Genomic DNA, 26,434 nt, shown 5'->3' with positions numbered 1-26,434 from the left:
GGCCTTAAATAGCCCGGACGTTTGAGATCACACCTGTGCTTTTAGTTCCATCTGCACTGGATGCCGAGGCCCTTACAGCAGCAGGTTTCAGATTTCCCGCATCCCCCCTCACCCCACACTGAGGCCCAGCTCAAAGCCCAGGCACTATCTCAACACCTTGCGGTGGCCCTGGCACTACGATGAATCTGCACCCAGCTGTACAAATGTCATTACCTGGGGGAGACCTTCCTACTGCCTCTTGGGCCCGCTGAGCTCAGATGGGTTTGCACCTGCCGCCTGGGCCATTGCATGTACAAAGGGAGCGGAGTTACAACCCCAGCTTGCAATCCATGCAGGTGCACCTAGCCGCATCCTTTGCAAATTCCCCTTAAAGGAATGGCCCAGGGCCCCACTATCCTTGCCCAGAATTCCCTTCCTTGGGGGCCCTGCCCATCCCAGAAATTGTAGTGGGGAAGTGCTGGGTGGAGCTTGGAAAGTATGTTGGAACCTTTTACGGTCTCTGTCTGCCTCCCTGCAGAGTTGCAGGATTGCCAGGAATTCACTTGACACTGCAGGAGAGGCTGCTACACCTCCCTAGACCATAAAGCGCCCTGGAGCACTGCAGAAATAAAGGGCAGCCTGAAGGTTCATGCAATTGTTTGCACTGGGTGTGGGAAAGTGGATGTGAAGTGCTACCAGTTCAGAACAGCAGGGCCTTACCCAAGGCTAGTCTGTGCCCATGCAGCAGGGCTCTATTGTAAGGTTGCTCTGGGTGTGGCTACATCAGTGCAGGTTTGCACCTGTGCAGATGATTTCACAAGAGTTCGTACATGTGGAGCCAGATTCTCCTGGTATAAAGCCAGCAAAGTCAATGGACTTACATGGATTGAAGAACAAACTCAGGGAACCTGACCCGCTAAGCCTCTTCCCTGGGTAGTGGATACAGTTAAAGCTCAAAGATGCTGGAGACACTGACCCCCGAGGAGTACCTTTGACCCAGACGTTTATTTTTCTCTTGGTTACACATCACTGCATTGGAAACGGGAGATATCTCCTCTCCCCGGGCATAGAAAAATAAGTCATGAAGGGGTGTCAATCTTTTAACACAAATGTACAGACAAAGAAAACAAAAGCAATCACACAGCTCACAATACACAACATCCTGCAATCACCTTCAGTCCAATGAGTCTCCTGTACAACACGGGTAGCATGCACCTGATCGGTCGGGGCAGAGCACCCCTCTGTTAAAGGCAGGACATCTCCACTGGAGGGTAGATTAGGAAACACCAAGCTGCCTTGCACCTCATGGTGTCATTCACACCAGTGTAAATGCAGATCGGGTAGCGTTTCCATAGTGCGGGCCAGATCGGTTTCAAGCTCGAGTCAATGGCATTGCTTCATACTTGCACTGGAAGATGCGGGATCCGAATCCAGCCCACTGGGTCATTTAAGCCTCCATAGGGGGTTTTATTCTTGTTGCAGCCACGAGAGACTGATTTGATCATTTGTACAAATCGACACTGGAAATTTTAGGGTCATAAATATACATGAAAGATAACCCTGGAAACCCTCCCCGCACACTACATAAAAAAATCGCTTAACATATTTGGAAATAGCATTATTAAAATACAAAATCTGTTAAATAATTAAAAACAAACAACACACACACCCCTGGCGTCAGATGCAATCGAAGAGTTAATGTTCCCAATGATTCAGAACTCGGAGCGGTGCAGGAGGCACGGCCTGATCTCGCCTCACCTTTCCCAGGACACCATCCTCCCTCTGACTCCAAGGCAGTCACTGCCGATTTACGCCGGAGCACGCAGAGCATTGGGCCCTTACGCAGGCACAGAGCTGCAGCTGGTCTTGCTCTTTGGGGGCAAATTCGGTTTAAGTGCTTTTCCCACGATGCTGCAGACTGAGCCACGGTGTGGGCATCCCAGTGCTTCTAGTTTCTTGCTCTTAAGTTAGATTCAATACTGAGGACGCGCCAGAGGGACCAACCCAGCCCTAGCTGCCCCAGGATGATCACAACACGGGATTGAAGAGTTTCTCCCAGGTGGTTTTAGTTCATGGCTATTCGGAGAGGCTGTAAGATTCTCCATTTCACAGCCTGTTTTTCATTGGGCCAATTCACACTAGTTATTACTGGTATCAGAGGGGTAGCCGTGTTAGTCTGAATCTGTAAAAAGCAACAGAGGGTCCTGTGGCACCTTTGAGACTAACAGAAGTATTGGGAGCATAAGCTTTCGTGGGTAAGAACCTCACTTCTTCCGACTTGCATCTGAAGAAGTGAGGCTCTTACCCACGAAAGCTTATGCTCCCAATACTTCTGTTAGTCTCAAAGGTGCCACAGGACCCTCTGTTGCTAGTTATTACTGATTAGATACACCCGTGGGATAGCCCCGATGTCAGGTTCCTACTGGTTCAATGCAATTACACTCACGGAGCATCGCAATGGTGAATCTGGCCCCACACTTCCACTGGTCACAGAGAACACAAGCCCACAAAAGATACATTTGCACGACAAGCTCCCTGGACAGTGTTTTTACCCCTCGCCCACTGATGCAAAGATGGGTCAGTATTTGTGGAAGGCGGTCAGATACTACAGTGATGGGCAGCAGTGTCAAATCCTACAACACAGAGATGGGGAAACTGAGGCAGCAAGAGGTTAAAGCCCTAATTTAGATCTAAATTTACCCTGATGCAAATGTGGATTGACCCCACTGGAGTCAATGGAGCTAAACTGGGTTTTTATACCTGTAATTAAAAGGAGACTCAGGCCCAGAGCCTAACCCAGGAACAAAACCAAGGTGGCCCTGGCTTCCCCAGGCTTGGCTCTAACCACCAGACTCCGCTGCCTCCCTGAACTCAGCAGTGTGATGTAGAGGGAGGCTGTAGAGCATCCCCACCTGCCCTATGGGGAAGATAAGGTGGCGGGTTTAGGCTAACCAAGGCCCTCTGAAGCGAGCAATTTTGCAGCCTAGCAGGACCGCCGCTGTCCAGAGGTTTGATGCTTCGCTACCCTCTGATCTAGGCACCTCATGGGATTTGCTTTCAGTCAGGTCACAAATCCTGCACAGCAGCATTGCCTCAGGCAGAAGTTGGTGTTTCCACCTTGTGCCACAAACAGGCTCTCTAGGTGTGACCTTGCAGGAGTTAAGGGAACTGTTTCTGACCTCAAGAGCAGATAAAATACGAGCTGGCTCCAGCTGAGTCCAAGCCATTCTGCCCACCCCCAACTGGTTTTATCCGTTTCCTAAATCCTCCACTCTGAATAGGACGAGAGGAATCGAACGCTCTTCTGGTCACCATCCCAGGGCCAGGGCTTGGAAAGGCACCGTGAGCATCTGGTGCCGATCTCTACTTTTTTCAGTCTTGCAAAGTCAGATAATTCACCTTCCAAGTCACATCGCTCTGATTACCATCTTGCTTCTCCATTTTCGAGCCCTGCCTCTGTCTCCCCCCCAACACCCCCATATTAGTCACTTCACAAAACAAGTTACTGCCCAGAAGAGGGGGGGGGGGGCTTTTAAATGAGGGTCACGAACAGACTGGATGTCAGGGTGCAGTGGGGTAGCCATGACAGAGTGGCTATATTAAGATCACTCCACGAGGCCCGTGCACATCTTAATGCGCTGGTTTGTTTTGCTGGGGGGGAGCCTCCACCCACTTAGCCTGTTCCTGTCATCGTGAGGTCTGAGCCACTCCCAGCAAGGTCGCTAGCCCCCGTCCGTCGCGCTCCACTTAAATGGATGCCAAGGACGTTAACAGCCAGGCTTATTCACGGCTAGAGTCAGAGGCGAATGCTTTAGGGGACGCCAGGGCTCTATAGTGCTGGGTTGTCGCTGTAGCTGTTGGAGACGGTGGCTGCTGACATGGGGGCAGGGGGGAGTGAGCTGGCAATCGGCAGGGGACAGTTCTAAGATCTGCCAGTGGCAGAGCCAAGGGGATCTGGAAGATTTGTCACTGGGAGCTGGAAATTCCCCACCCGCCTCCCCTCCAAGCCCAAGCGCGTGTGGAGCCGGCTTGAGAGGGAGCTGGATATGGGCCTTTGGTTCCGGCCCTGACGACTAGAAGAGATGGGATTTGAAAAGGTACTGGGGCTCCTCTGTCTAGCAGAGCTTTTTTCAGCACTGAATGTGGCAAATCCTGGAGCTTTTCCCCAGTCCCTGAGGCCTGTCTTTTTAGCCTCCTCACCCTGCTCCCGGAGCATTCCCGCTCTTGGCCATGATTTCAATAACGCATGTAAGATTAAAAGGACAAACAACATCCCTTGCTAAGACAGCAATCCACGCTGCACCCAAGGGCCAGGAGGCCCTAGAAGGCTGAACTGGGCAGAAATGAAGATCTCAGTCAAGCACGGCCTTCCCCCGAGTCAGCTTCAGATTGCATTTGATTTGTTTAACCTTTCAAGAGACTGAAGGCACAACAGCTTGTGGACACACATCCACACCCAGAACAGCTTGCAGGGGGGCATGATGCAACACTCACACCTCTTGCAGCAATTGGTGGATGCTCGATGGTGTCCTGGTTTTCACCTCCTCAAGGCAATGCAGATGCCACTGCAGACGCTGAAAGATGATCCCACCAATCAGGTCAGAGAACAGCCGCCATTTGAAACACGCAGACTTGGACAGCTTCAACCCGACCCTTCCATGGTACCTGAAATATCCAGCCTCGCTTCCATGTCCAGTGCAACCACCCATTCATGGAGGATCTGGGTCAACCTCAGAGCTACAAATCCTACCCCCGGCAGGAGTTTCACAGCATGGAGACGGCAACGAGCCCAGGGGATTCGGAAGCCCTTGAGCGCCACCCAGTTCTGTTGTTACGGGAGGTATGTGCGGTTACGGGAGGTATGTGCGTGTGTTACTCTGTCCCAGGGCTTCCTGGCCAAGGAGTAGATGGATCTCCAACCGTGTCCAAAGAACTGGCTCAGCAGAACGGTTCTCACCTCGGGAACCAGCCCCAGCCTTGCGTCAAGGTGGGTCAAGTCTCTCTTCAATGCATGTGGCAGTTGCCCTGTGGCCCCCCCACCCCGCCCCAGCGTCCCCAGGCCCCTTTAGAAGTTCTTGAGGCGGCTGTATAGCTCCCGCTTGCTCTTCTCTCCTGCCCACGTGCGGCTCTTCTGGCGGAACTTCCGCAGGTCCTCCTTGAAGTCCTCGTGATGCATGGGACGATAGTCCCGGGGTTCGCAATGTGCCTGGGGACAGATGCACAGGGCTCGTGTTAACAGACTGGCCAACCACCCGCAGGGTGACCCCAAGCAGGGGCTGAGCCCCTTCCCACCCACAACTCCGCTACAGTCAAGAGTCCCTTGGAACAGTTTACCTGCTAAGGAGCAGGCAGACGTACGGCAGTGTTTAAAACCGGTGACGATGCCAGGAGGCCAGATATCTCCCCAAGCCCCTTTCTCGATTGCCAGGGGGCCCAAGCTACTGCAGCCAGACTGCTCTTGGCCCTGTCCTCACTCCCCTTCACAGGCTAATCAACTACCCTCAGAAACGCGGGTTCCTTTGCTGGCTTCCTGCAGCCACCTGGAAATCACCCTCTTTGGTTTTTAAACTTGCCCTGGACTCGGTCACCACCTGCCCCGCTCACAAGGCCTCTTCTTCAACCACCACCTCACACCCCGTAATGCCCCAGTTCCTGGGGAGGGGAAATGCGGCAGCTCTCGTGTCTCCAGCTCCCCCAGTCTCTGTACAAGGAGTCACTTGCCTTCTCCAAGTCTCACTTTAAGACCCGTCCCGCTCTCCAGGTCCCCTTATTCCGCGGCACTCAGCCGCAGGCTCTGCACTGGCTCAAAGTCTGGAGGTTTTAAACAGACCCTGGAACCTCTTGCTTCCCGGATACCGGCTGTCCCCATTCCAGAGGGTGAATGTGCCAGGGCAGGGAAGGTATTTTGGTGCACGCTATCGCCACCTGGCATCTGCCAACCTCGGAGAAGGTAGCACAAGCCCTAGTCTCTCACACACACACACACACAGAGCTATGCTTTCCGTAGCACCAGTGGGTGCCCCCAGCAGACGAGGGCAGTGCTTCTGGGATGGACAGACACACACACTTCACTGACGGGAAGACTCCGCCATGACTTACTTGGTACTGCGGAAAGAAGTCTTTGTATCCTCCTTTCAAGATGTACAGTTCGGGATAGTGCAGGTTGGGGTACTCATTGCGTGCCCGATCTTTTTCCCTGACAAACCGGCACCTTCAAGACACAGATGCATGAGGTTAAAGATCATCTGACCCGGTTTAATTTTGCGCACACAAGGGTATGTGCTGAATACCACTGGGCCATGGAATGACTGGGCCAGATCCTTGGGGGGAGGGATAGCTCAGTGGTTTGAGCATTGGTCTGTTAAATCCAGGGTTGTGAGTTCAATCCTTGAGGGGGCTACTTAAGGATCTGGGGCAAAATCAGTATTTGGTCCTGCTAGTGAAGGCAGGGGGCTGGACTCGATGACCTTTCAAGGTCCCTTCCAGTTCTAGGAGATAATCTTAGAGTTGGGATTCCCCCAAGCCATGACTGGTCAAGAGCTCAGATTCTTTCAGTTCTCTCCCAACAAGACAGGCTAGTCCATTCAGACAGCAAGCGCTTACGGGACCACAAACCAGACAGAGCGAACCAGACAGAGCGAGCCAATGGACAACCAAGTCCTCCAGAAGCCTAGATCCAGGAGGCAATTCTCTATCATTTAGTCTTGTAGGTCGATCTGTCAACACACAAGTTTCTTGGGGCCCCAACGGCTCAGGGATGGATGAGCCGCTTTGTACCCATCCCAACATCTTGGGATCTGTAATTTGGTGGGATGGCATCACTATGCCAGGGATTGTTCAGACAAGTCCTGACTGGTACAGTCAAACTGGGTCCTTAAACAACCCCCTGCAGCCACATCGTTTCAAGCTCTTTTAAGTACACCAGTGTCTAAACAGAGCCCCGCTCCCGTGGCCGGTAGACACGGGGGTTGGGAGGACATGTAGCACCCATGCAGCTTGTGGCCCACTTACATTCTGGGACCCCTCTCCGAAGAAAATTCACAGTGGAATATCACGATCACCCTCTTCTGCACGTCCAACGGAACGATGGGGTTCCTCAGCAGGAAGTCCTCGATGTCCTGCTCCAGCGGCAGGTTCACAGCCCCCTAGAGGAAAAGGGCATTTCCCGGTCAGAGGCGGCAGGAAAGACCCTCCCCTTTCCCACTGACCCAGAGAAGAAGCAGGAGGTGTAAAACCCTACAGGACCACTGAGGTCTAAGAAATCGCGAGGGCTGAAGGGCCCAATTCCCCACGCCACTGCTCATCACTCAGCCTGTGCAATGGGTGAACAATGCTGCACAACCGGCACTTCCCCTCCCCCACCCTTTGCCAAGGGCAGTGTTCACATCCACCATTGTTATCTGCCCCTGGCATCGCTGTCCAGTGCCCACAAACCACCTGTACCCCCAGTCCAGTGAAGGGAATTCGCAGGAGCTCAGCATCGTGAAGAGAATCAGCCCATTGTTTGGGTGCCTAGAGTTTGGCACCCGTGTTTCAGCGATTTTGCTTGAAGGACTGACCCCGGGTCACGGAGGAGAGCGGAACTCCCCAGCACTGGCTCCTGGGCTCACCACTAGGCCATGCTGCCTCTCAAGGTTAAACAGAGAGAAACAAGCCGGCGGTTCTGACCTTGATGTGACCCCCTTCATATTCGTAGGGATACCGGCAGTCCACGATCACACAGTTCTCAATGAGGCTGTTGAAGTGGCCGTTCAGCACGGCCACCATCTGCAGCGGAGAGAAGAAACGGGCGCGGTCACTTGACGCGGGACTGTGCCGTTCCACTAGCACACACGAGCCCCTGCTCCCCCGGGGCCTGGCCCTACTGCCACCGCTTGGGCTAAACAGCTGAGCTGCAGAATCAGGCCCAAGCCCACGGTGGTCACAGTGAGGGCTGCAGAGTGTCACGGCGAAGTCACAGAGCAAATTTAGTAGAAGTCATGGGTATAATGGCTGCTCGTTGCAAATGAGGGGGCACCAGCCAGCCCCGGCGCCAGTACCCTAATCCCAGCCTGTTGAGGAGGGGAGGGAGGGCCGGAAAGCAGGACACAGTGGAGCAGGGCTTGTCGCCCATCTGTCCCACGCCCCAGGGGCTCCCCTCCACACTGGGGAGGGGACCCACTCCGAGCCTTCCTGCAGGAAGTAAGTCAGCCAAAACAAGAACTCGCAGTGTCTGGAACTTTTTACGGCACTGTGATAAACCCGCAGCCCTAGTCACGATCAATCAGTCACCTCCTTACCATTTCTGGGGAGATGTATTTCAAGTCCTGATGTCTCCCTTCCACAGTCTGTAGAAGATAAGCCTACAACAAAGGGGCAGTTAGCGACCCAAGTTAAGCTCTTTCCTCCTGGGATTTAGCCAGAGCTGGGGTGATGGTTTTTAGAGCATTTCCCAGCATTATTAACTATAAAGTTCTGATCTAAGGTATTAAGGGGCACTATCAATTCAAGTTTCCATTTTTAGAAGAGTTTTATTAAAACTCATTAAGACCAAAAGAAATCATTCCTTTACCACGCCGAGGCAGACAGCTGTTTCAAACCAAAGGTTCATCTGTGGGTTTGAAATCCCAAAATGGGACCAATTCTGCCCTCTCTCCTGTTGCAATTGTACAATTGGGGTGGAGCTGGCACCATTTTGATCTGGTAGCTTTTATAACGTTGGCATGGGTGTAAAGGAAGGGGCAAGACGGGAGAATCCACCGCCCTTGTCTTGTCTGTAAAACGCCAGGCACGACTCACAAACAGGCATTTCTTTCCATTTGGACAATGACGACATTTCACGTCAGCATCTAGTCTGTCTCATGGCCCATGCAAGGGCAGGCGGCTACTGGGTTTCCGACACAGCCTAGGTAGGGAAGGTTTCAATAACTTTTGGGAGTGGGGGAGGGAGGTTCATTTTGGTCGATTTAGTACAAAGGGATTTTCCTTCTTTCTCCCAATACCTTTGAGAAGTCCCCGATGAGTTCTCGGTGATCGTTATCCAAGATGTTCTCGATCTCATCATGGCAGAAGGACCTGGAGCGCAACAGCCTTGATTTCTAGGAGGAAACCGAGACTGGGTGTCAAATCAACATGGAGAGCCTTCTACAAGAACTCAGCCAGCAGTTCTGGGCGGAGGAACCCCGGGGTGGAGGGCCTGGCCTGGGCTAGGCAGGAGGTCAGACAAGACAATCAGAATACTCCCGCAGGTTGCAAGGCCAGAAGGGACCATTGTGACCATCTAGTCTGACCTCCTGCCTAGCCCAGGCCAGAGACCTGCCCCACTGTAATCCCTAGAGCCGAGCTTTTAGACAAACAGCCCATCTTGATTCAAAAATTGTCAGGGATGGAAAATCCACCACAACCCTGGGTAAATTGTTCCATGTGGCCCTAAAGACTGGGAAATCAGGTTGAAGAGATACAACGGTCACAGACGTTTATGCTCCCAACACAGATACATGGATCACCACCAATCCTTGCCAGATTTTGCAGCTATATGGTTAATTCAGTTTGGTCTATCCTGGTTTTAATCACATGGGGGTGCCAGAATCTAAAGAAGCAAGAAGCCTGCAGCCTTCAACTCATGTGATCAGCCCCATAGAAGTCAGTGGGTCTGGATCGCTCCCTTCCAGTGCCTTGAATATTGTGTAGTTCCTTCGACTCATGCACCACGAGCGAGACACAGGGACGGCAGCAGGAGCACAGGGTTCTGATACAGGAGCATCTCACAGCCGCTTCGCGGGGGTGCCAGGGAGGACACCCGGCAGCCAGGTATTGACAGCCACTCGTCTCGGCTGTAGCTCTTAGAGTCACCCGCTCTGTTTTCCTAGCTGCTCCTTGTTGCTGTCTGCGGGCGACAGGCCGGCGCGCACGCAGGCTATGCGGAGGTTGGAGATTTCAGCTGGGTTACAGCAGAGAATCGCTTGCTCCTCCCAGGACGGCAGGAGGAGGGAAAAATGAAGAAAAACCAATTTGGGAGGAGCAGGACATGGGAAAACACCCCCCATTTAAGGGGGCAGCACCCCTCGATTTCTGAAGCGCTGGGGCCCATGCTCCAGTGCTGGGGGAGAAGGACGTACGACATGGCGGGGCTAGCCAAGAGGCTTCCCCCTACCACCCACTGATTTCCAGATGGCTGGCTGGGCCATTCCAGATGCCTACAGTACAGCCCTAGCTGCTGAAGGCTTTGTGGGGAAGGGAGGTCTCGAAGCATACCCCAGTATGTCTAGTAGACAGCCCTCCCTGGGCTGGGAGGTTCTGGAGCCAGGGAATGGAGAGGGAGATCTCCCTGGCCCCAAGTCCTTCTCTGTATCACCTACCGGCTCCTCCGCCTTCTCCTCGATCGGGGTGCCAGCTACGCTCTTCCGCCTCTTGGTTTTGACCGGAGTGTCTTTGTCCTGCGGCCTGTCCAGCCGCTTCAGGATGGGCCGGATCACGCTGCTGGGCATGGAGGGGGACCTGAAGAGCTGGCGACATTTGCTGTGTCTCACCGACCTCTGCACGGACGAGAGCGAGCCGTGGTTACAGCCTCATTCTGGCCCCTTGCTCGCCCATGGGCACGGAGCAGCCGTTTGCCATGGCCTGGGAGGGGCAGGTCTTGTCTGCCCCATTTCACATTCATGGGGGTGGCAGTTTGACCCAAACACGCCGATTTTGGCTTCATGCACGGTTTAGGAGACGCCAAAAGGCCACCGGCCCAATTCTGCTCCCAGCCATACCCATGCAGGGGAGAGACTCTGATTTGGTGTCAGTGGGGCTCAGGCAGGAGACTGAGGTGCAGAACCCGGCCCCCCACCACTTGGCCCTGTGCTCCATGCACACCAATCGCCTTTACAGAGCGGCCTCCCACCGGGTCGGGGGTGTGTGTGAGGGGTGGGGGCTCCTAACCTAGCTCTCAGCACAGATACCCCCCGCCCTCTCCGCAAACACAACAGTAGCCTGAGAGATCTCAGTCCAGGGGTGGCCAACCTGAGCCTGAGAAGGAGCCAGAATTTACCAATCAACATTGCCAAAGAGCCACAGTAATACATCAGCAGCCCCCCCTCCCCCCCATCAGTTCACCCTCCCTCTCCGCACCTCCCGATCAGCTGTTTCGTGGCGTGCAGGAGGCTCTGGGGGGGGGGAGGGGGAGGAGCAAGGGTACAGCAGGCTCAGGGAAGGGGGCGGGAAGGGGTGGAGTGGAGGCAGGGCCTGTGGCAGAGACAGGGGTTGAGCAGTGAGCTCCCCCCGGCACAGTGGAAAGTTGGCGCCTGTAGCTCCAGCCCCGGAGTCGGTGCCTAGACAAGGAGCCGCATGTTAACCTCTGAAGAGCCGCGTGTGGCTCCGGAGCCACAGATTGGCCACCCCTGCCTTAGACTCCAACATGTCACTATGGTCAGTGTCTCGCACGCACACACACCCTCCTGGTCACCATTCCCATCTGGCCAGGCTAGTAGTGACCTCAGGTCACGCCATCCGGTGGCCATGGGGGAGAGGAAGGTGCCAGGAGTCACAATCCTGTTGCCTGTGGTGAGGCGTCCTCAGACTGACCCCAGCACGTCAGCAGAGCGCACCCGGGGGCCCCTTCAGAACGAGGGGAGCACAGTCTCCAGGCTGGCTCGCCTGGCACCTTTCACCCCCTGCCAGCTCTTTGGAAGGAGAGGCCCCAACCCTGTGCCAGGCTCCCACATACCAGATCAGCGCCTTCCTTTTTCACCAGTGGGGCAGTCAGCAGGTTCTCCATCCCCGGCGGCACGTCCGCGTCGTTCTGAGGAGGAGGCAGCGGGATCACAGAGAGAGAAAGCGAGCGCATGAGGCAATGGATTCCCACCAGCCCCATCCCATCCTCCCCTCTTGGCAGGGAGCACGAGACAGGAGCTGGCAAATGACAAGCTACTGAGGGGTTGCAGGAGCCAGACAGACCCTGGGGTTCTCTCTGGCTCTCAGCAGGGGCCGGAGGGTTTCCCGAAAACCTGCTCTCCGCAGATCGTTAGCTATATCTGCCCCATTAACATTCCTTTGCGATTCTAGAGTTAGAGACCACCCAGCTATAGGGGAGGGACTGGCAGGTCATCCAGATGGAGTGTGGTGGATCTTCAGACAGCCCCTGCCCAAGGGAGGCCAGGCAGGAGCGAGGGGCTGGGTGGTACGAGTGAGCCAGGGGGATGGGGCTGTGCTCCATTTTGGAGCAGGATGGGACCACAGGCTGAGGCTTAGCTCCCGAAGCCAGAGCTCCCCAAGGTACGATCCAGCGGCCCGCGGGAGCAGCCGGGGCGCAGGATGTTAGGGGGCCGTGAGGGATGATCCGCGCACGCTGTACCTTCAGCTCCTCCTCGTCCAGGATCTCCATAAACCCATCGTCCTCTTCGTCGGTCACGAAGGAGGTGAGGGAGGAGCGGCGTAGGAACACTGGGCTCTCGGCTTCCACCCCCATGTTCTCCTTCTCGGGGGTGCCACACTGGGGAGCACACAGCGAAGGGGGAGGGGTTAGCGCGCGCCTGGGGGCCGCAGACTGAGCGGGAGCCGTCTGGCCGTGGGACCTGCCGTGACGCTGGGCTCGGAGGGAGGCCTCCTCTGACAAAGGAGGCGTGCGACTGGGGGACCAGCCACCAGGAAGTGCAAAGCCAAAGCGTGAGACGTGGACCCAAAGTCTCGGCCACCTGCAGCAATTGGGGATCCCAAAGCATGAAGCTAGCTTGCTGTCCGCTGGAGCAAGGGACGGATCCTGGCCTGGTACCTCCTTCACCTCCCGTCCCAGACGGTCACTATTAGACATGGACTGTACCCTGCCCCAGAAGCAGCTGCATTTCAGCCAGGGGTAGTTCCTGTATTTACACATCTCCACCCCGGTCCATACGGCAGCACGGGTGTTATGGAGATGATGGGGATTAATCCGAAGAGGGACCCTGCATCAGCTTCACAGGTGCAGGCAACACCACATTAACAGCAGGTGTTAGTGCAGCTGGTATCACTGGAGGTGATGCCTCCCTTTGCTATGCTCCAGGCCTCCCCATTACGGCCAGGCACACCCCCACCCGCCCTATCCCGCCCCCATCCCCCACCCCAGGCCTGCGCTCACCAGGAGGTCCGGGGCGGAGTTTGGTCTCTGTGCAAAAGGGTCCTTCTCGCTGCTCCCATCGAAGGGGTGAAGTCGGCTGTGATTGGTGGGCCTCAACGGGATCTTAAATACAAACCCTGCCTGCAAAGGCAAAAGGCCTGAACGTTACCCGACCGGGGACGCACTCCACGGGCATTTCGCCAGCCCTTCTGGGCCACCCGCTCTCGGAGTGCTCGCCAATCACGCGCCATCCGAGCAGGACACAGCCCTGGCTTGAGTGGGCATGACTCAGTCGCCAACGCTGAAGGGCTTGTGCCACGGACACTGACTCTCCCCGGGTGATGGTTCGCCGAGCACAGAGGCTATACGAGCCCAGGGCTAAGTCCCACCTGCCTGAGACCAGCCCTTTTCTGGGCTCACGAGATGGGAGGGTCAGGCTGATCAGAAAGGGGCTGCCGCTGGAGGGCTGAAGGGGGTGGAGCTAAGAGGCTTGGGATGAAACTGAGCAGAGAATTCAGGCTGAGTATCTGGGACCATCTCCAGAAGGCGAGACCCCTTCATACTTCAGCCGGAACTAGATGGGACGTGGCCCCAAGGAACGGGCTGTAAGGGACAAGCCCACCCTGCTCCTTCCTTCAGTGGCGGGGCTGGGACAGCGCTTGGAATCTGCTCCCCCATCACATCCCCTGCCTGTCCCTTCTCTGCCTCCCGACTCACATTCTCCTTGTTCTCTTTCCGGCGCGAGGGCCGTTCGCGTGTCTCCAGGCTGCTGAACTCCTGGGCGTTGGAAATGTTTTTCAGGGCAGGACTGGTGCCCAGGAGCCTCTCCTGGAAGGGAGGAGGGAGAGATCATCAAACCTTCTGCCACACAGGCTCCCGGCACCACTCAGGCCACAGGGCCCGACCCCAGAAGCTGAGACTGGCCGACAGGGGATGGATCACTCGGTAATTGCCTTGTTCTGTTCATTCCCTCTGGGGCACCTGGCATTGGCCACTGTCAAAAGCCAGAATACTGGGCTTGATGGACCATTGCTTTGCCCCAGTCTGGCCATTCTTATGGTCTCTCCAGGGGCCCTAGTTCTGACACAGGTTTGCCGTCAGTGGGTCACCTATTTCCCCACCTCAACACAGCCCCTGGGGGCTCTTTCTACCCCCACCCAAGCACGTGACTGGGGACTGACCCATTGTGTGTGCTAGATGCTGCTCCCTTCAGAGCCCATCACGGCCGCTTCTAGCCCAGAGACAGGAAAAGGGGGGTAGGGGAAGTAGCAATGCGCTCACCCCCTAAGGGATGAGCTGCACCCCCCAAACCCTGAATCCCTCCCCTCTGTCATGGGCCAGCAGCCGTGGGCTCCTCCCAGGTCAGATCTCCTTGGCCAGCACGGCAGCCAGACAGCACCAGTCACCCTGGGCAGCAGGTCAGAAGCTGTCGCCCTTGGGTTTCCCCGAAGCCGGCGCTTCCGGCCGTGCAGTCAGATCCGCAGAGGGGAGACGGGGACTCACCGGCAGGGAGTGGATCCTCCGGACAGGGAATCTTTTGCTAAAAAGAAAAAAGCAGGAAAAGGTGTTGGGTGGTGGTCAGCGAGGTGGCGGAGCAGACCTTCTGCAGACCTCTGCCAGAGGCTGTGTCCTGAACCCGCCCAGGCCCCAAAAGCCACCAAGAGACCCTGCAAGAGCTGACCGGTGCAGGCAACCCCCCAGCTAACCAGCTCTCACAAGTGACCCTCCCATAACTCACAAGTGAGGGCAGGGGAAGCAAATTTCTGTGGCAGGAGGGGCAGCGGTCGGGAGAAATATACATAGATGGTTTGATCCTCTGATGCACGAATGAAGGCTGCTTGACACCAATCCAGCAGCGTAAGGGCTCTCAGAACAGAACGGGATTCCCGTCACACTCAGTTTTTCCCGTGAGGGGCGTGGTGGAAAGTGGCCTTAGCATCAATGAGAACCAGACTCCGTCCTGACGGCACTGCCTTTGTGCGCGCAGCTCCGCTCCCCTGCCCACTCAGCGGTCTGGACACGGCATTAAGGCCTTTCCCTTTAGCGATCAACGCTCTGAACACGGCAAGCTGGGAGAAAAGCTCCCGAGCGGGCAAACAGCCGCTGCCTTCTGCCACGCAGGCAGGACAGCAATGGATGTGGGCTGGACGTCGGCGGCTGGATGCTGCCAGAGGTTTGTTAGGGACCCGATCAACCCTGCCGCAAGCGGGAAATCAAATCCGAACGGCCTGATCCGCACGGAGGAGCTGGGCTCGTCCCTTCCCCTGGGCTCAACATGCACGTAGGGGTGCAGCACAGCGAGGAGAGATTGCGGAGGATAAACATCAGGCTTTACACATTTTTACCATGAGGAGGGGGGAAAAGAAAGGTCAGTGCACTTACCCTTTGACAACTCTTCCCGATTCCAGAATTGCTTTCTCGAAGCTGCAGGAAGAGAGGGAGGAGAGCCAGGTGTTATGTTCATGGTCAGGCAAGGAAAGGGCCTGCGTCTGAGCCAAATTACAGTGCTCCTGACTGCCCAGGGAGAGGTTAAGGAGGGGTTTTAACTCCCGGGCCCAATTCCGCCACCCTTCCTCACACTGCGCCGCTCACGCCACAAGCAGGAGCCCGGGGAACAGTGCCGTACTCCACGCGCCCCGTGACTAAGCCATCTGGCCCAACAGGGCTTCCCAGCTGGTGAAAGGAGAGGGGACGGTGCGGCTCCGGTCATGCCGGACAGCTCCAAAAAGCAACCGAGAAGCGATCTGGTCCATGGGTCAGAACTCCCTGCTTCCCTTCATCCCCTCTAACGCCTCCTGCCCCACAATCCAGCCAGGGAAGCTGCGTAACAGAAGGATGGTGACGGGTTTAGAGTACGGCACAGGCCGGATGCCTGGGTTCCAGTCCCAGCGCTGCTCGAGGTCATAACAGCCCAGGTTGTTGAATGGCTATTGATTTCGGGCGTCTCTGAATCTGGGCCTGCGGGGTGCTGTGCACCCACTGACTTCAGACGGAGTTGGGGGGGGGGAAATCAGGCATCCCAAAGACTGTTTTTTTCCCCATATAAATATGCAAAAATTCAGGCCTAAGCGGTCACAAGTTGCACATCCTAAAAACAGAAGCCCGCAGAATTTGAGGCCACTTTCCGCATTGTGCCTGTCAGCCTGCAAGATTGTAAAGCCCCAGCAGACAGACGAGGGCCCTGGCCACATGTGGGGTTAAGCCATGTTTGAATACAGCTGATGTCAGCCAGGTTTCAACCCTTGTGGGGGCAGGTCCTTAAAGGGACGCTGGCTCCCTGCGTGCACGAGCCGTGTCGGGCCACTTGAGTTAAGGAGCCCGGATTAATGAAACGCCCTCTGAACAACCGGGTGGGCTTGGAAAAAAACAATCCAAGAAGCCGCCGTGGCGGCTGCTGACCTAGTTCGGATTCACATGAAGTTAAATCAAAGCTGGGCTGGGTGGGGCGCAGGCGGGGGGGGGCTCTCTGAAGCCAGCCGGGGACAAAGCTCTCCCAGAAAGGAAGCCAATAAAAGCGCCTTTTGTGAGCCGGGTAGCTCCGGATAGCGGGGGCATTTCTATAGCAACGGGCCTGAAGCGGCTGCTTTCCACCTGTATGTAAATGGGCGCCATGGTGGGAGGGGAGCGTCTGTCAGATCAAGGCCCCAGGCCTGACCTGAGCAGCTGCTCGGGAGGGGTGAAGTGTGGCGGCACAATGGGAGAGGGCTGCCACTCAGCATGTGGGGGAGGGGGGCCCCCCCATGCCAATGTGCCCAGCCCCAATTCATTCAGGACAGGAGGAGGGGGTCTGCAACCTTTGGACTCTCTCCCTTGTGGAATTCAATCCTCCAGCCTGCCTAGCAACCCCTGGATCACCTGGTAACCCAGGGGGCTCCCGCTGGAAAGGAACTCGTTAGCCAGCTTAGGGAGTGCAGGCATGTGGGCAGAGCCGGCCCACAAACCATCTGTTCACCTCCACCCCAAGTTACACATTCTCCAGCACATCTGTCAGGGCGGGGGGGGGGGGGCGGGGGGGGACTCCTCCCAAACCGTCAGAGCAGGTGTGAGGGGGAAAGGGTAAGTGAGGGATCGCGGGAGGAGAGCCAGATGCAGCCGCCTTTTTTTAAAATGTCAGATGTCAATCAAAATAGACAATAGAGCTTCCAAGGGCCCGGGAGGGTCCCCAATCACCCGGCTCGGCTCTGCCTGACTCGCCCGGGTCCTGCAGCGTGTGCAGCTGTTGACGCCAGTGTGAAGCAGTTTCAGAGTGAAACACTTGGAGTAAACCCCCCATCCCCAGATCTAACATCTGCACGCAGCATCTCGCGCTCACTGCCGGATCTCCAGTTGTTGGACCATGGGTACTGTGCTAGCTCATTGGTTATGGTGTGGCTATATATAGTGTAGGTTTTATAGTAAAAATTAAGGTATTAAAATAAATAAATAGAATAGTAAATACTAGTATTAGCCATTTGGATCTAGACTGTTCTCAGTGGTAGCAGATGACAGAACAAGGAGTAATGGTCTCAAGTTGCAGTGGGGGAGGTTTAGGTTGGATATTAGGAAACACTATTTCACTGGGAGGGTGGTGAAGCACTGGAATGGGTTCCCTAGGGAGGTGGTGGAATCTCCTTCCTTAGAGGTTTTTAAGGCCTGGCTTCACAAAGCCCTGGCTGGGATGATTTAGTTGGGGTTGTTCCTGCTTTGAGCAGGGGGTTGGACTAGATACCTCCTGAGGTCCCTTCTAACCCTGATATTCTATAACTATGATTTTCTTTTTATGCCTTGTAAGTAACAAACAGGATTTTGTCTGTGTCTATGTTAATTAAATTAGAAAAATTTCAGAGGCCCAGACTCCAATGTGGGAAAGGACAGTTACAAAATTTAGTAAGGTCTAATTTATGATGCCTTTTTTGTTTAACATAAAACACTGCTATGTGTTACGTTTTGAAGGTCTTTGCAAAGAACTGTTTGTGTGAATGAGGAATGTATCCATCAGGGAAAAATAAGGTGTAAAGGCCATTTTTGAAGCCAGATGGGCAAAAAAAATTAAAATAAAAAAAGTAAAAAAAACTGAAAAGACTCAAAAACACCAATGCACATCCATGGCTGAGGAGGGGCAGACTGATGACCCCAAGATAAAAAACTAGCACCCTTAAAACATAAAATTACTAATTAAATCAAAACCAAACAAAATAATCCTCTCAAAAATATTTTAAGCCATCAAAAAACAACACCAATTAAAAAATAACCAATCAAACTAACACAGCAAAATCCATAAACTTAAAAAAAACACACTATAAAAACAAAATGCTTTGCCATAAAACTTTGGCTTTATCTTGCCACTACTCCAAAAGCATCAAATCGCAACCAACAAAGCCCGGCTCCCCTCTGCAACCAATCTGGCTGGCCACGAAATTAATCCAAACTTCAAACTAATCACTATAAACATCATCTAGCAAAACTATGTGCATAATGTATGTGTATATACATAGAACTAAAAAGCATATGCTAATTGCTATATTCTCAATACATGCGGCATGTTGCCTTTTCCCTTGTGTGCTCTGTTTACGCCTAACGCAGTGGCCCCGTTCAGAACGGCCTCCATCCACAACAGGAATCCTGAGCCATTCAAGAGGAGGGACTTTCAAGAGCAAATGCAGAACTACCCGAATCTTCTGCGGCTCCCCACCCCCAAGACAATTGTTAACAGGAACTCAGGCAGCCACACGCAGCAGCAAACTGCAGTGTGTGAGAAAGGGCAGACCACAGTGACCACCATACCTCCTTGATCTGGCTGGAGTGACGGGTTTAAGATCCCCTCCCACTTTTACTGCCTTCACACCTGAAGGTAACTGGGGAGGAATTTTGGAGATGCGGTCCAGGACTCTGGATGTCACCAAGGAGAGCAGTTACTCCACATTTACACCCGTGTAACCAGAATCTGGCCCAGCGACGGTACCATAAAACACCTACGTGAGTGCTCTCTTCGATTTCCTGTGTGCAATCGATTCCGCCTCCGAGTTCTGTTTGAAGCAGAGCCCGACTCAGACTGTTGGGGGAGTTGCACAAGGGATGAACTTGGCCCGTGATCTTTCTACAGCTAGCTAGTTTCTGAACTCCAAGAAAGATTTCAGACTCCGACAGCCACAGCCCAGAGGGCCTAATTGCTCAATACCTTAATCCCAGTATTAAACTGATGCAACTCCAGTGAAGTAACAGAAGACAATCCAGCACAGAGATCTTTAAACTCAACTTGAAAACAAAAGCTTATGTCCAGAACGGAATAACTAACACCGATTTCCAGGCTCAAATCTCAAAGGGACTAGAAAGAACCCTCTGCCCACATACATCTATTGAAAGCCCGAGCTCCAGGTTCATAAGTGCCCGGGAGCCCCTGGGGTCCGCTCTATACTACAGACCAATATCGGTATATCTATATCACTCAGGGATGTGAAAAATCCACCCCCCTGAGCAATGTAGTTACACCGACCTAACCCCCCCTTGTAGACAGCGCTATGTGGATCGGAGAGCTTCTCCCACCAACACAGTTACCGCCTCTCGAGGAGGTGGGTTAACTACGCTCTCCCATCGGCGTAGAGTGTCTTCATTACAGTGCTACAACAGCCCAGCTGTGCCAATGCAGCGTTTTAAACCGCAGGTGCCAGATGGCTTTGGAGAGATGCCAGTCGTCCCCTTACGGACTTGCCGCGGCCTCGTCTGTGCATGGATACCCTGGCCACCAGCTATCAGCACCAAGAGAGTTTGCAGCAAGGCCTGGGAATGCAGCATCAGAAGTGAAGACAACACCAGTTCTGTCTGCGGGTATGTCTACACTAGGAACACTAACAGTGGTGCAGCTGCACTGCGGTCGCACAGACACTTTCTTCAGCACCAGGAGGGTTCTTCCATCGCTGTGGTTAATCCACCTCTCGGAGAGGCAGTAGCTAGGTTGATGTCCATTCCTTCCTCCTCCCCCCCCCCAAAAAATGGATTACGCTGACATGTGAACAATCGTTGGAAAAGTAGATCCAATTACAACTTCACTTTATACTGGATGACAGGAGTCCCCCACTACTGAAATGCAGCCATCTCTGGGGTGGAGCACAGAAGCTGTTGAACAGCACTCAGCAACACTTCACACTACAGTTGGGACAGGAATTGATAGAGGGGGGGAATACAGGGAGGCAGAATGGAATGACTTCAAAACAGGGTTTGCAAAGAGTGCTCTGACTTGGGATCCAACAGGCCAAGTGATGAGGAAAAGGAGACATTAACTTACACTTCTTCAAAGGGTTCTGGGTCCAGCTGTCCAGGGGAATCCAGCCCAACTCCTGTGCAAATGAAACACCCATGGGTAAGTCCCTAGGGAAGCAGAGGTGGGGGCCCAGCAGCAGCGAAACCTCGGCTTCCTTCACATACATTTCATCTCTTGGGGAGAGGTGAATGACAGCAGGGTGAAGGCAGATGCTACCAAGTCTGCCGACTTCTCCACCAAGCTGCCCGCAAGCCAAGCCGAGATGGATTTAAAGTTCATTGCAATTAGGGGAAACAAGAGCACTAGCCCTTGCCATTCTTTCAAAGGCTTAATTAAGCCTCCCCCCGGTTAATTAGTCAACTGTCATCTCCATTTTATAGACAGGGGAAGCGACCTGCCCACAGCCACACAGCAAGTCAGTGGCAAGCTGAGAACAGAACTCCGGAGTCCTATCTCCCAGTCCCCATGGCTGCAGCCACAAGACCCACTCCCTCCCAGAAACACCAATTGAACCCCGGAGTCCTGATGCCCTGTGCTCTGTAGCAGTCAGGGAATAAGAGTCTTGTTCCATACGGCTGCTTCTCTCTCTCGCTTTTCCCAGTGTACAGAACGAAGGCTTCCTAGATTCCAACCTCTGCCCGCCCCAAACTCCCCCGCGGGCCAAGGGGGCTGGACTGCAGCTCCGCCCAGAGCCCACAGTGCAGGAGGTGCCAGGAGCTGCTGCCTTCTCCCAGAGGGATTGATTTAATCACACACCCCTCCACCACATCAATGGGTTCCCTTATCTGGAGATGGCCAATAACTTAAAGGCAAGTCAGCCTCATTTCTCCCCGCCACACCGCTCCAGCGGCAAGCAGCATTCCAGATAGATGGCTTAAACGCAGCTGGGACCTTAGAGCAGATTTCAACCCAGGGGGCAGGTCACTCAACCCAGATCATTTTTAGTGATAATAGTGTAAACAAAACCCAGCCCAGGGGGCCATTAACTGTCCATCCGTATTCCATGCATTGGAATTCAATCAGGCAAGGATTGGATTCCTAGCACCCTTTCCCCTCCACTCAGAGCATCCCTGGCTTCCCGCGCTGGCTGGGGACCTGGGACCCTAGCAATGCTCTGGACCTTAGGAAGCGTTACCTAGGGCAGTGGTGGAATCACCTTCCTTAGACGTTTTTAAGGTCAGGCTTGACAAAGCCCTGGCTGGGATGATTTAGTTGGGGGTTGGTCCTGCTTTGAGCCGGGGGGGTTGGACTAGATGACCTCCTGAGGTCCCTTCCATCCCTGATAGTCTATGATTCTATGACGCTACCGACGGGAAATGAAGGCTCTCCCCATAGGGGGACGAGAGGGCCAAATGGAAGAGTGTCTCTTTAGCGAAGTTCCCCCCACGACGGGGACAGCAAAGGCCGAGCCCAGACACAGCCGGGATCTGTTTAAACGGGAGGGAATTTAGTTCACGTGGAAGTGAGCGGCAGACAGCACAGACCAGAGGCAGGCAATGTGTATGCATGCTTCAACCCGGACCCGCAGCCCCCTGCGGTGCCAGTCCTGGGCCTCCCCCACACACAGCTGGGCCCAGGCCCCTCGGTTCCAGTTGCTATTCCACTCCTGGAACAGTTAAGGCTCCTCACACCGGTTCTGCCGCACGGTACCCCGCTCCACGCTATTCCAGGCCTTGACATGCAGCACTGCAAACTGCATGGTGGGTAAGTGGTACAAAGACATGGGAGACCTCCCCCTACACTCTCCAAACGAGAATTGCACTTGGAGACCTGGCCCTGCCCCAGCGTCCAGGGACTAAAGCCAAAGGAGCGGCCCCACCCCCATCCCCGCTCCACGGCAGCACTGACCTGAATCCAAAGACTCGGACCACCCGGAGTCCTGCGACGACTCAGACGAGACCGAGTCCTGCGACAGCGAAGACCATTCGCTCTTGAAGCCGATCTGCAGCTTCTTCCTCTTTGGGGTGTCATATGGACTGGAAGGGGGGGGCAGAGAACAATTACTCAGAAGCCAGCAGGCAAGCCAAGCAAGAGGCATGGTGACCCACCTAGGCGGAGGCGGGGGGACAGCGGTTCGGCAAGGCACCAAGGTTCAGGACTCCTGGGTTTCTCTTATGCTAACCCCGCCACAGACCCACTGGATCTTCGGCGAGTCTCTCGTGCCTACGTTTTCTTAGGTGTTCACTGATTTTGGGTGCCCAACGTGAGACACTCAGTGCTTGGTTTTCAGGAGGTGCCCAACCCGAGACAGATTTAAGGCACCCAAAGTCAGTGGCGACTTTTGAAAATTTTGGACCCCAGCCCCACTCATTGGTAAAATGGGCATAACGCTATCACCAGCCGTCCTGGGATCCGAGAAGGCTGGGTCCCTTACATCTGCGGAGCCCTGAGATCCGCAGAGGGAGGCGGTGGAGGAGGGGGAGCTAGCTAGCTTGAAAGAATCCTTAGCTATGAGCCAGAGATAATGGTGTTTAGCTCCGTTCCTCCAGGGACCTCCCAGTGTTTTACAATCCCGGGGCAGGCTCCTTATCGCCACTTACAGATATGGGAAGCCGAGGGGGCAGAGAGGAAGTGATTTGCTCAAAGTCAGAGATGGACTCTGGGGCAGCGCGTCCATCTCCAGAGGATTAAAACAACAAGGCATAGCCTCAGTTGCATAAACTGGATGTCAAAGACGTCCATGGAGCTGGACGCTGCTTTATACCCCCCGAAGGGTCTAGTCCAAAATTTTTCCAGCACCTGTCACCTGGAAATGCCTGACCTGGACCTGACCAGTTATCCAGAAGCCCATAAGCAATACTGCCAGCGGCTTCAACAGGGCCAGGATCTCATCCCTTCATTCCCCAAACATTCCCCACCCCCTGGGAGGGAAAAAAATTCTGCTACATGGAGCAGGATCCCCGACACCCGCCCGCCCGCTCTATGGAGAAGGGCCAAAGGTTGCTCTCGGTTATGTGGCTGTACGTCCCTACCCGCTGCACACATGGAACCCAGCACAGAGAATTCAGGTCACTCATCGATTTGGGGACGGAGCTTGCACGGTCTGCCAGTGAAACCACGGGGAACTTTGCACCGATGCCTTTGGGGAGAGCAGGATCGGGCCCCTTAGCATTGCCCTGTGCAGTCAAGACTGCAGCTGATGGTAACAGAATACTCTCCGTCCCCCCATGAGCCCTCTTGGAAGGGAAGCAAACAGGAAAAATGAAACTAGGCCAGGCACAGCTCACAGAAAGCCTGCCACTTCCTGCCCAGAGTCATTCTGAACTGGCTGTTCCTACCCAGAGCCCACATGAGCAGCTATTCTGCAGCAAGGAACATAAGCAGCTCTGTTCCCCCCGCACTTGGGCCTTGAACTAAGGCATGGAAATAACATTCATCACCCCGCATGTAACTTCCCCGGCTCTGGCTTCAAAGCCAGCTTGGAAAAAAATCTGTTCCCTGAGGCCCAAATCCTGAAAGGTATTGCCTCAGTACAGGGTGCAAGGGAGATTTCACACTGCCCCTGAGCTCAGAAAAAGCAGGGCCTAGGGTGCGTCACCGCAGGGCTGCGATGGTTGGTTATTTATGCCGGGCTCTTAAAATAGTTCTCCGCAGCGAGAGAACTGGGACACTGAGCAAGAGAAGAGAAGATTGGCTGTTTTTCTAAATCAGGGGTTCTCAAACTGGGGGTCAGGACCCCTCAAGGGGTTGCAAGGTTATTACATGGGGGGCCGCGAGCTGTCAGCCTCCACCCCAAACCCTGCTTTGCCTCCAGCATTTATAATGGTGTTAAATATATAAAAAAAGTGTTTTTAATGTATAAGGGGGGTTGCACTCAGAGACTTGCTGTGTGAAAGGGGTGACCAGTACAAAAGTCTGAGAACCCCTGTTCTAAATGGTTTGCTCTGGGAATTATCGCCGGCCTGGGGAATGCAGAGGGTCAGACTAGATAGTCACAATGCTCCCTTATGAATCGGGACATCACTAATGGGGCTCGATTGTGAGTGCACCCTGGTGTAAGTCCAGACCTGTGCGTGCACTGGCACAGCTGGGCACTGCCATCCCCGGCTCGGCCCTCAGACACACCAGGGCAGCTTCACTTCTTCAGGAGCAGGGTCAGAATCAGGCCTGCTTAGTTAACTTCCCAGCCACGCTCTTCCCAGCTGAGCCGCATGGCGATTTGCCCTTCCCCCAGGGCAGGTAGGGCTGACAGCCCAGCCGTGCACTCTGTTCTGGAACCCTCTCTTTGGGGGTGGGGAAGGGGAACACATGCACCAACTAAGCCCTGGGGCCTGCCCCGCTGGGGACCAGGGCCAGTGGCTGCTCTTGGGGTGGAGGGAATATTTTGCAGTTTGGGGTTTTGATCCTGCACCCTCTGCATGGGTTATATGAAATACAGGAGGCAACCCCAGCCCCGCACTCCCCAATACGTTATAGACCCCCCCCCCCCCAATGCCACAGATCCAGCAGCCAGGTCATCTTCCTTCTCACACCAACATAGTCTGCATGTGATACACACACACCGTACATGGAATGCACTCATATCATACACACACTGACAAAGAGTACATGCAATCCACCCCTTCCCCCCACACCACATACAATGCACCCCATCACCCACGCAGAATGAATGCAACGCACCCCACACACACAGTACATGCAATCCACCCCTTCCCCCCCACTGCACACAATGCACCCACATCACCCACGCAGAATGAATGCAATGCACCCCCCCCACACACACACAGTACATGCAATCCACCCCTTCCCCCCCACTGCACACAATGCACCCACACCGAATGAATGCAACGCACCCCCCCACACACAGTATATGCAATCTACCCCTTCCCCCCACACCGCATACAATGCACCCACATCACCCACGCAGAATGAATGCAACGCACCCCCCCCACACACACAGTACATGCAATCCACCCCTTCCCCCACCACTGCACACAATGCACCCACATCATCCACACCGAATGAATGCAACGCACCCCCCCCACACACACACACAGTACATACAATCTACCCCTTCCCCCCCCACTGCACACAATGCACCCACACACATAGCGCATGCCATGCACCGGTACACACACACACACACTGCATGCAACACACACACAGAATGAATGCAACGCAGCGCCCCCCAGTACATGCAATCCTCTCCTTCCCCTCCTCCGCACACAATGCACCCACCTCACCCCCACACACCGGGCAGGCAGTGCCCCGACACACACACACACCCCGCATGGCAGGCAGTGCCCCGACACACACACACACACACCCCGCATGGCAGGCAGTGCCCCGACACACACACACACACACACCCCGCATGGCAGGCAGTGCCCCGACACACACACACACACACACACCCCGCATGGCAGGCAGTGCCCCGACACACACACACACACACACACCCCGCATGGCAGGCAGTGCCCCGACACACACACACACACACCCCGCATGGCAGGCAGTGCCCCGACACGCCGCAGCGACACTCACCTTCCCAGCCCGGCCAGGTTGTTCAGATTGAGGGCCAGGTTGGTGACCGGAGACAGGACCCCGGGCGCCGGCGGCAAGAGGCCGCTGCCCCCCCGGGGGAAGGCGCAGGGGAGCCGGGACGGTCGCACCGCCGCGCTCCGGCTCCGGGCAGGGCTGGAGCCGCCCGGCATGTCCTGACCGTCCATGCGGAGCGGAGCGGGGCTGTTACGGGGACCCGGGAGAGCGGCTCGGCTCAGCGCTGCGGGACGGGGCGTGCGGGGCCGGGCGCTGCGGGACGGGGCGTGCGGGGCCGGGCGCTGCGGGACGGGGCAGGACTCGGGGCGCTGAGCCGGGCCCCCCGCGTGTCGCTCTCTCCGGCTCCGCCTGGCCCGAGTCAGCGCGCCCCAGCGCCGGGCCCCGTATTTATATTCGAAAAATAACACGGGCGGGCGGCGAGCGGCCAGCCAATAGCACGGGCCGCCCGGCAGAGCCAGCCCCGCCAGCCGGGGGGGGACCGCCAGCCCCAGCCGGGGAGGGGTCAGGCTGCGGCGGTGCCGGGAAAGCGGCTCGCTGGAGCAGGAGGGGTTGCAGCCCGCGGAGCTGGGGGGCGCCACCTCGCCTCATCCCAGGGGTCCCCCCATCTTTGCTCCCCCAATCCGAGCCCTCTCCTACCGCCGGCGGCGGGGATCGAACCAGCAAAA

General features: G+C 55.2%; 1 protein-coding gene across 1 annotated transcript; it reads right to left on the bottom strand.

The window, feature by feature from the left end:
- Positions 1-965: 965 nt before the first annotated feature.
- Positions 966-26,434, bottom strand: CDC25B (cell division cycle 25B). The gene is made up of 16 exons (XM_005291448.4): positions 25,755-26,434; positions 22,119-22,246; positions 20,295-20,346; positions 15,416-15,457; positions 14,537-14,573; positions 13,751-13,861; positions 13,055-13,174; positions 12,296-12,433; positions 11,669-11,743; positions 10,317-10,493; positions 8,961-9,056; positions 8,259-8,321; positions 7,648-7,746; positions 6,991-7,124; positions 6,079-6,190; positions 966-5,185 (listed from the first exon to the last, which is right to left on the bottom strand). Exons 1-16 carry the CDS (start codon positions 25,937-25,939, stop codon positions 5,045-5,047), a joined length of 1,710 nt encoding a protein of 569 aa, XP_005291505.3. The 5' UTR covers positions 25,940-26,434; the 3' UTR covers positions 966-5,044.

The sequence above is a fragment of the Chrysemys picta genome, chromosome 5 (genome assembly GCF_011386835.1).
Source record: "Chrysemys picta bellii isolate R12L10 chromosome 5, ASM1138683v2, whole genome shotgun sequence".
Classification (NCBI taxonomy): domain Eukaryota; kingdom Metazoa; phylum Chordata; order Testudines; family Emydidae; genus Chrysemys; species Chrysemys picta.
The sequence above is the reverse complement of the archived record's forward strand: the minus strand, read 5'-3'. Positions and strand labels throughout refer to the sequence as shown.